Genomic DNA, 10,370 nt, shown 5'->3' on the forward strand with positions numbered 1-10,370 from the left:
AAGATGCATACTTGTGCTAATTCTTTTGCAGTGCATACAAAATATAATAACCCCCCTCAATTGTCAAAGGCTAAATCTAAATTTAAAATGATGTTTAAATATTACAGCATGAGATACTGGTTGTCCTTAGCAAATGGTGGAAATGTAAACTGGTCCATCTAGTGGTATAATATTGTAAATGCATAAACTAGCTTTAATGTAGTTTTAAAGGCTCCCCCAAAACATTGAGTTAATTCTGTGATACTTACAGGAGTTTAATAGAAGTTACTGAGGATCTCTGTGTTGAGTCTGAGCGAAACCTGCGACTTCCCATGTAATAGCCATGGATCATCCTTTCAGCATCAAGACTCAAGTCCACTTTCAATTGTCTTGCATGAGCCAAGAGCTGAAAACAGATATGCAAGTTCTGAAAATCTGGCTTTCTATTGTGTAGATGTTGCCAAATCTAACTGCATAAATGACAAAATTTCAGACAGGAAACAGCAGCCTGAATAGAGTTTATTATTATTATATGCTGACAGAATGTGTTCAGGTCATCAAAGAAAAGGAAAAGTTGGCTGTCTCTATGGACAGTGATTTTACTTAAGACAAATAGTACAAAAGTAGCAAACACATTGCTTTATACTTTCAATAAACTGTATATACGGCAAGGAAGTTCTCAGATAGCATTATCCTAAAATATGGATGGATATATATATATATATATATTTTTTTTTTAAGGTAAGTGAAGGTGTAGGTTATAGTGTGCATTTTTAAGTGCAGATCTCCTATATTTAAAAAAAAAAAAAAACTACTGAAAGTGATTAGGCCTCAGCAAGGTAATAAAAAGTATTGCAAAAGTAACGTAAAACATTATTTACCATATAAAGTAATTAAGTCACGCAACTAGTAAATATTTTTAGGGAGTAACTCAATATTGTAATGCATTTCTTTAAAAAGTAACTTTCCCCAACACTGCAGACAGACCTCTTTGTAGTCTTGTGTGGTAAACTGCATGCATGCAGGATAAAGAGGCTCTCCTGGCGACATGGCCTGTCTCAGTGTGTGCACTGTCATGGATAGGATTGGATGATTGTTGCTTGTTTCGCGACACTGAACTACAAGTCCAAATGCTCCTGTAAGCTGAAGGGGAACTGAGCCCATTTCCTGCATTTAAATCACAAATAATAATCAATAAAATAAACATGCACTGCGAAACTATTGCATGTATCAAGATTCACTTTTGTAGTAGTAACGGGTGCGATTCAACTACTGACACAAATGAGCACATTGAGGAACTCTCTGAAAATAGATGGCATTGTGTCTAGTTACTGTTCCCAAAAAGATAGTGAGGTGGGGTCGTTTGTGAAACATTCCAGCATTCCTTCTACATCTGATCAGTCTATTGGTATGTACTGTACGCTTCTAAATCTCCTACAATTAAACTCCCATCTCATTTCCTGAGGAAATGCTCCAGTTTACTACTACCCACCCCAGAACCCAGCAGTGCATTATCACATCTGGCTGTCCTCTTGGAGGGGGAAGCGATGTCAACTAAGGCCCAGAAGTTACACTGGATGGGGAAAGAGAGCTGCTGGTCTGTATCATCACCATATTTCTTTGCAGGAATGAAAACAGACACTGTTCTGCTTTCGAGAGCTGGAAGAAAAAATAAATATCTTTAAATGCATAAGAAATGTTTGAAACACTTTAAAGTAATGGTCCATTAGTTAATGTATTTACTAACACTAACAAACAACTAGTAATACATTTATTATGTTATTTATTCATCTTTAATAAGTTAAATAATGTTAGTTCATGTTAACTCAGTGTATTGACTATTGTTAACAAGCAGAACTTTGGATTTTAATAACGCATTAGTAAATATTGAACTATGACTAATAAATGCTTTACTAGATTATTCATACTTACTGTTAGTAAATACATTCACTATATGTTAATATTACAATAAGAATAACAACCAATGGACCATTATTCTAAAGTGTTAGCAATTTTTTTCTTGTATATTTATCCAACAGAACTATTTTGCACCAGACTGAAGCATGTCCATCTTGTCTTTCTTGTAGCATGTGAGGTCTCCTAGCAGACAGACTCCTCCAGATGCCAGCAAAGCAGAACCTGCATGAATGTTGGCAGTACTTGCTCCATGTTCATCTCTAGATAGAGATGCTAAAAGCTCTCCTGTAAGTGCATGATGAATGCCACGCGAGGCCAACTGCAGGCTATATCTCATCAACCTGTGAATAAATCGGCATATAATATGCATTTATTTTGATGACACTTACACAGCCTAAATGCAAAAAATGTGTAATGTTACCAAATTTGATTGTTTTAGAAGCTCAAAAATATCCACAAAAACTTTACATCACAAACACAAATGCTTCTAGTGTCTGCATCATATTAAATTCACAGATGTTATTTAATATGTAAAAAGCATCAAATAAGCAAGTTATATGCTTTTTTAATGTTTCAAGTAACTTCTGAATAATTTCTAAAAATGACTATATTGTATATTGAATCTGAGTATATTGCGATATGAATACATTTGCAATAGATAACATAATATCTCTATTTGGAAAGAATATATAATGTTAGATCAATTGGGATGATTCTGCAGTAGGAGTCTCCATAAAATCTATTGAACAATCTATACATTTCCCAGACACATTTTTGTTGCAGTCTGTGCTATTTGCAGTGAGTTTCTGTATTTGCATGTTTTGTGAGTATTTTCATGCACGTGTTAAGTTAATGATTGATGCATTGATGTTTACTATTTGCATCTTCATAAAATCTAATAATCAATCTATAAAACATTTGGGGTCTGCCAACACATTGCGATCTGTGCTATTTGCAGCGCATTTCTGTATTTGCATGTGTTGTATTTTCATGCATAACAATCTATAAATACAATCAAGAAAAAGACTTTCCCGAGTCTAAGTGTTCAAAAACAGTAATTGAATGATAAAAATAATTCTATAAAATTAATCATAGTTAAATTCACAAATGGTACAATTACTTTTACCTGAATGTTTTTTTTGTGATATCGATGCTGAAATGACATATTGTGCAGCCCTAGATGGAATATGGTTGAAATTATGTTCCATCATCATTTAGCATAAATAAACATACATGCACTGCCCTGTACTTATTAAAACATATGCAAAATATTTTAAAATTACAATAAATTAGTAATTTAGTCCTATATATTTTATCAAATGATTTTTGTTCTAAATATGTTTGACAAACATTTTTGTATGATGTCATTGCACATTCTACTGTACAAAAAGTAAAAGCTTTATTGCACTTTTTTGATGCCTGAACCCCCATTTTATCTGTGAGCTATTTGTGTATCAACTTAAACAGACAAAATTACTTTTTAAAGAAAGGTGATTCTGTCTAAATAGCTCATTTTTTATATAAATGAGTATTTATGTAAAGCATTTAATTTTTTCACTTTATTAAAATATTTATATTATATATTATTTTATTTTAAATATATTCCAAATGAGTGGACAAAAATGGTCAAATACTCGTCAAATACATTTCAAGAGTTCCCACTTAAATATGCTTGGCATTTATGGCAGGTTTGGCATGCTGTCCCGGGAGATAACCCTGAGCTCTGAGATATTTGAGCCCAGGGCTCCCGCCTGGTCTAGAAGCATATCAGGAGATCCGAGATCAGGTAGGTCTCGATCGCTCCCTTTTTAGAAGGGGAGAAAAAGGAGGAGATGGGGTGGAAGGGGGGATTCTTCCAAAACGAAGATAGAGCAATAAGGAAAAAGTCCATTTATGTTAAGCTATGATCATTCTTATTGGATTATTACTGATTACGGACGAGTGGCCAGCGGTGCACAATCATATCACGTGCTCTTCTAGAAATTAGTTTATGAAACTTGACTTAAACTTTATTTAACACAAAGTTTATAAATATGCAAGCAAGCAAGCTTTTTTCCCACAATAATCCATGATTTCATATTAGTTTGAATTTAGCACCAACAAGTAAAATTGGCATAAGATAAGAAAAATGCCTTTATATAAATTTTAAATAATTGCCCAAGAATTCTTAACCTCATAAATTGTCAATGAAAGCAAAAACTATATAAAAAAAAACACACATTTTGTGAGAAAGTGGTGATATTCAGAAGCAAAACAGGTGCTATTTTTGGAGCATTGGATTTCATTCAACAAACATGATGTTGTCTGAGATGTGTTTGATAAAGCTGAACCTGTCAATGATAAGGCTGTCACTGGTGAGAGCGAGCACATCCAGATGATTGGGAGAGTCTGTATTATCTTCGGTTTGCAGCAGGCTAAGTAGAAGCCCCAACTTTAAAGTGTTGTAGAGTCCAGGTGGGATCACCGGGGAGCCGAATGAGTTGGCTACAATGGCAGCAAATCTCCACGGGGAACATGCCGAGGCCGTATGCAGGTTCTGGAAGTTGTTGCTAACCAGACTGGGGCCTGTGAGCGGCAGTCAGGAGCAAATGACTCTGACATGCTTTGAATATGTCTGATTGTTTTTATACCATCAACGTCAAAACAAGACCTTACATTTGGGGATCCATGGTTGGACGCTGCAAGCCTCTACGCTCCAGGTTACATTAGGCCACTGGTGCACATGAGCAGGAATCCCAACAACTCGGTACAGATGGCCGATTCTCATGGAGTTACAGAGTTCATCTAATTACATTAAAAGAAACAAAACAATGACAGTTAGGGGCTGGACTTCACTTATTATTTGAGAAACACGCTCACCACCTACGCGACTGCCAAGAGAAACACTGCAGGCTCTTTTAAACAATGATTCCACTATGGCTTGTAACAACTAATGAGTATAGCTTACATTTATTAACATGTATGTTCAGTAACTGGAGTGGGGCGTATTGAATTCCAGACTAATACTAGGTCAACACAATATGCTAATAGCGTCCAGAGAATCTACGGCCTCTCCAGTAAGGTAACTGAGAAATATTATTAAAAGAGACAAGAACACCTAATAGTATACTAACAGACTGTGAGTGGATGTGTTTATTTATTTAAAATGTCTGCTTTAGCATTAGGAAAATCAGGTTAATTAGGCATAACTTCTCACAAACTAACCGGATTATTGCCTAATGGTTGGTTTGGAGGTAAGGCTGGGCAATAGGAACAAATATCACATCATGACATAAGTCATCCCATGTCCTGATAATGATATCACAACATAGTACTATTTATGTTAATTAATCATTTAATAGTTTATATACAGTTGAAGTCAGAATTATTAGCCCTCCTGAATTATTATCCCCCTGTATATTTTCCCTAATTTCTGTTTAATAGAGAGAAGATTTTTCAACACATTTCTAAACATAATAGTTTTAATAACTCATTTTTAATGACTGATTTCTTTTATCTTTGCCATGATGACAGTAAATAATATTTGACTACATATTTTTCAAGATACTAGTATTCAGCTTAAAAGGGAATTTAAAGGCTTAACAAAGTTAATTAGCTTAATATGGCAAGTTAGAGTAATTAGGCAAGTCATCGTTTAATGATTTATTCTGTAGACAATCGAAAAAGAATTTAGCTTTAGGGGGGCTAATAGTATTAACCTTAAAATGGTTTTAAAAAAATTAAAACTGGTTTTATTCTGGCTGAAATAAAACAAATAAGACTTTATCCAGAAGAAAAAAGTATTATCAGACATACTGTGAAAATGTCCTTGCTCAGTTAAACATCATTTGTTCTGACAGTTCTGACTTTAACTGTGTATATTAAAAGTATTATAAGAATCATTTGCAATGCCATGAGAAAGAAATAAGGACAAAAGAGTGCATTTACCTCTTAGAAAAAGGGTAACAGATTGATATCTTAAGGATGCAGGATCATGAACTCCTAAAACATCCACTGCTCGGACATGAATGAGTTCAACTAGTTGCTTCTCTGTGAATTAAAAAAAATAGTAAAACAAAATAAAATATCACATTTGCACCTTCAAACATTTCATTTGGCTTTTTGAGACAATGCTACTATTCAACTGTGTGTGTATGTGTGTGGGAGTATTGTAAAAATTGAAATATTGTGATATATATTAAAAGTTGAAGTAACAGTTGTTTTTTTTAAATCGACTCTAACCCATAACTCTTCTAGGTTCTATGATAAATTGAACAAACTAACAGTATTTTCTTGAGATATTTTGTAACATTTTTAAATGTATTCACTGTCACTAGACCTATCACGACATCTATTTTTTTTTTGTACAATATATTGAAAAAAAATATTGTAATAAACAATATTACTGTCATTTCAAGACCATTTTATGCCACTCAATATATATTGTCAGAATGACAATGTAATAGCATAACGATGTAAGTACACTCTTCCAAAGAACACATTATATTTTATTCTTAAGAATATTTAATTTAACTTTAATCTTTTAAACACTCTAATAATTAGGGCACAGTTCGTACAGCTTAGTGTGAGTGCGCCTTTAGTGGCCACAAACGTCAGATTGATCAATGATGCACCAGGAGCAATCCTGAGAAAAATGGGACCCGAAACTAGATTGTACAGGCTTCATCTGACAGACTGTTCATTTTTTGGATAAAAACTGTAAATTATTCCTACAACCCTTTATTGTTCAAAACCTATTCAAGTTTCTTTCTTCTGTTGAACACAAAATAAGATATTGTGAAAAATGCTGGTAGCTGGCATCCACTGAGCTAATCCTAATTTGGAAGTAAACTGGTGAAAGCATCAAGGTCCCTTCAAAATCTTTTGTAATTTCAGCAGATAAGAGAAACTCATAAGGTGTAGAACCACATTAAAGAGAGTAAATTGTAATAAAAGGAACTCTCCCTTTAACTGAATGCGTTGTTTCTTCATATACTAACTCTGTATGGTACTTTATGTGACTTTAATGCTATTGATTAATCACTTATCAAGTTAATGTTGTCTCACCTCCTAAAACCCGAGACTTCACATCCTCCTTCAGTGGAGAAAAGCAGAGAAAGCAGGTAAAGTCATTCCTTACTGTGGCAGACTCTGTGGCACCTGGTGCATGAACTCTGATATGATGAAACCCTTGAGTGAATTGAAAAATTGTGTTGAAGAATAAAGTAATGATAATAAAAAATAAACAAGCCTATAGAGTTAATGAAGTTACATACCTCTGGAGCAAGGGCATGCGTCCTCTGAGCAGAGAAATCTGGCCCCTTGTGTGTATTTGGTGACACGTGTCATGGCAATTACGAGGCCCTGCAAAGCTAAAGGTCTCATTGGACCATACCCACGGGGAAACTCAGAGAGGTCCAGACAATAGTTGGGAAAAGGTGGCAAGTGGGTTGGCTTTAAAACAACATTAACCTGAAGAAGATTTTTAATTTATTTTAGTTTAATGCTGTCTCTACTTATCTTTGATTTAAGAAATTCAAGATTTTCTAAATGTTTAAAACAAACATTTAAGGATTGAAAAAAAAAATTATGAAAATGTCATGAATGTTCACCAAAGCTGCATTCAATTAACCAGAAATTAAAAATGTAAGTAGCATTTTAAAATCAACTACTTAACTGTTCTGTCAAACTGTATTTATAGCAGCCGTTGGTTTTAAGTTTCATGTGACCCTTAGGAAAATGTTGTAATATGCTAATACGCACACATTACCTAATACCCAGGTAGCAAAGAATTCTGGCCCAGAATTGGCATGTAGCTGAAAGCAGGCATTCATCCGGCACTGGCATACAGCATGTGGGCCAAACATGGCCTGGGTTTGGCACACAAGACATGAGCCAGATGTCAAAAACTTATATGTGGGCCACATAAGTTAATCATAATCTTGACCCACATTTAAATCATTTTTTGAGTAAATAAATGTTTTAATACACAAAATCATTTCCATCTTCCTGTTTGCATCCTCTAATGCCTTTATTTTAGTCCAGGAAACAATCAAGATTTAAATATTTGAATTATTAATTTATTGCTTCCTGTATGCTGCAAAACTACTGAATTTAACCAACATTGCATATATTTTCATTCATCTTTTTTTGGCTGAGTCCCTTTATAAATCAGGGGCCGCCACAGCGGAATGAACCGCAAACTTACCCAGCATATTTTTTATGCAGCGAATGGCGTTCCAGCTGCAACCCAACACTGCCAAACCCATACACTCTTAAATTAACACACATACACTACTGACAAATTAGCTTACACAATCCACCTGTACCACATGTCTTTGGACTGTGGGGAAAACAGGAGCACCCGGAGGAAATCCAAACGAACGCGGGGACAACATGCAAACTCCACACAGAAATGCCAACTGACCCAGCCGAGGCTTGAACCAGCGACCTTCTTGCTGAGGCAAGAGCACTACCTACTGCGCCACTGCATAAAATAAATTATTATTTTACCAATTTCATTATTATTAACCATTACTAACCATTACCATTATTAATGCACAACACTTCATGGGTTTATGGAATTTCTTTGTAGTCGTGACGCACCAAATCTGGCTTCCAAATATGGGCCATATCAGGCCCAGTTCAGGTTTATTATGTTATGGTTTATTAATTTGGTTAAGATTTGGCCCAGATATGGTCCATGTTTGGCCCTTGTCTTGAATACAAACTTGGTCCAGTTATGACCCGTAATTCACTGCGGCATGTGGGCCAAGCAAAAGCTGATTGTGTGGGCTAGAGCTGGGCCAGAGAAATTTTGCAATGTGGGTGTGATCAATGCTGAAAACTATTGTGCTAGTTAACTATTAAAAAAATAATAACAATAATATTACAAAACCTTAAGTGAAATCCACATTAAATCCATCTTACCTGGCTTTCTGTTTCTATGTGGTCAATAAGTGACAGGGTCTTTATGGACAGAAAACAAACCTGAAAAATAACCACTGCACTCAGTTGTTTGAAAGTTTCTAAATGTAAATAGAAATGTGTTGTGTTCAGAATAATAACACATTTTGACTGTTTTTTACTTTTTACACACAGGAAACAGCAGAAACTAGCAGAAAAATACAATCTAAAGCCATGTTGAATAAGCAACCGTGTGATAACTTAGTGGGGTGTGTTGTATGATATTTTCCGTGAGACTCACTGACTGAAAGAGTGAAACTGCTTTGATGGGGTCGTGTAGTATACAGTCTCCCAGCAAAGCGTCCAGTTGAAGGACATCTGAGGGATTCACATCCAAACTGAAGCGATATACGGCCTCCATCTGCTGTGCACCTGAAATACATGTTTACCGCTTTTCATTACGAAGATGCGGCGTTCTGGATCCTAATTTACTTCAAGTTAGAATCATTTATTAAAATGATAAATAATTTGAACGGTTAAAATTTATAACTTTTTAAAAAAAGTTTATAAAATGAATTCGCTTTGATATAAACACGGATGTATAAACTGAACGTCTCACGTCCTCGCAAGCTCCTGAGTACTGAGGTAAACCACTGACGTTAGCTTACTTACATGTAAATATCGAATTAACCGGCTAATAAAGCTCTCAGCTTTGTAAACAAACCTTTAAAGTCATTGCAGTCTTTGATGAATTTACGTAACCCACCACTTCTATCTAAATAAACTATTATCGCTTCTTTCAGAGAACGTAAAGCCTCCATGTCACCGAAATTGCCCAGTCCTCCTCTCTACTCTAGCCAGCATTAGCTCGCGCTTTATTACAACTTATGCAAATTAGACGCGCCAGTAGTAAATTAAGAGAATTAAGAAACATTTGAACTACAATTTACTGCTTATAAACAGTTAATATGTTCCTCACTAATTGTTTAAACACACAATATCTAATGTAAATAAATTATGACCCTACAGGCAATTGTTTCGAGATTGGGACGTGTTTCTTATTGGACTTTATCAATTTGTCTTATTTCAATTTCAATACTTTTCATTTACAATATACAGTGAGGTTTATTTCTATATTCATATCTTTAATCAGAATTTTTTTTTTTTTTTTTTTTTTTTTACAGAAGATTGTGTTCATAATATACCTGATAATAGAAATTTCTAACACCAAAAAATTGAAAATGTTTTTTTTTTCCGGTTGTTTGCAGTATTTTCTGAACTTTGATAGTGATAAAAAAAAATATTTGTTTATAAAATGACAAAAAAAAGTAACAACAATTTTGAATCTGACCTCCATATATCTTCACATTAATGTGATAGTAGTCCTATGCACGTTTTAATATTATGTATTACCTAATTTGCATATTTTAAAAGAAAGTGATTCTTAATGTCACACATCAACTGGGGAAGTATGGTGATAAGTATAAATTAAGTTTTTAACCCATTAACCTGCAGCTTCTTGCCTTAAAGACAATAGGTTTGCTTTTATGTGCTGGTCCGTAACCGCTCAGTAACTAAATAAATAGCAA

General features: G+C 34.5%; 1 protein-coding gene across 3 annotated transcripts in view; it reads right to left on the reverse strand.

Moving 5' to 3' along the window:
* mcmdc2 (minichromosome maintenance domain containing 2) overlaps nt 1-10,349 on the reverse strand; it is a 29,011-nt gene extending 18,662 nt beyond the window's left edge. For 2 of the 3 annotated variants that reach the window (XR_012399066.1, XR_012399067.1), the window contains exons 1-12: nt 9,506-10,349; nt 9,083-9,213; nt 8,806-8,865; nt 7,152-7,347; nt 6,943-7,065; nt 5,824-5,925; nt 4,552-4,680; nt 4,227-4,461; nt 2,032-2,237; nt 1,472-1,638; nt 967-1,146; nt 249-385 (exon numbers count right to left, since the gene is read on the reverse strand). Coding sequence is in view for 1 of the 3 variants with exons in the window: in NM_001324440.1 (NP_001311369.1) it covers nt 249-385; nt 967-1,146; nt 1,472-1,638; nt 2,032-2,237; nt 4,227-4,461; nt 4,552-4,680; nt 5,824-5,925; nt 6,943-7,065; nt 7,152-7,347; nt 8,806-8,865; nt 9,083-9,213; nt 9,506-9,602 (1,763 nt within the window). In the remaining 2 variants the exon portion in view is untranslated. The remainder of the gene's footprint in view (nt 1-248; nt 386-966; nt 1,147-1,471; nt 1,639-2,031; nt 2,238-4,226; nt 4,462-4,551; nt 4,681-5,823; nt 5,926-6,942; nt 7,066-7,151; nt 7,348-8,805; nt 8,866-9,082; nt 9,214-9,505) is intronic. The other variant, NM_001324440.1, reaches the window with a different exon arrangement.
* Between the last annotated feature and the right edge of the window lie 21 nt (nt 10,350-10,370).

This window comes from Danio rerio, chromosome 24, assembly GCF_049306965.1.
Source record: "Danio rerio strain Tuebingen ecotype United States chromosome 24, GRCz12tu, whole genome shotgun sequence".
NCBI classification, from domain to species: domain Eukaryota; kingdom Metazoa; phylum Chordata; class Actinopteri; order Cypriniformes; family Danionidae; genus Danio; species Danio rerio.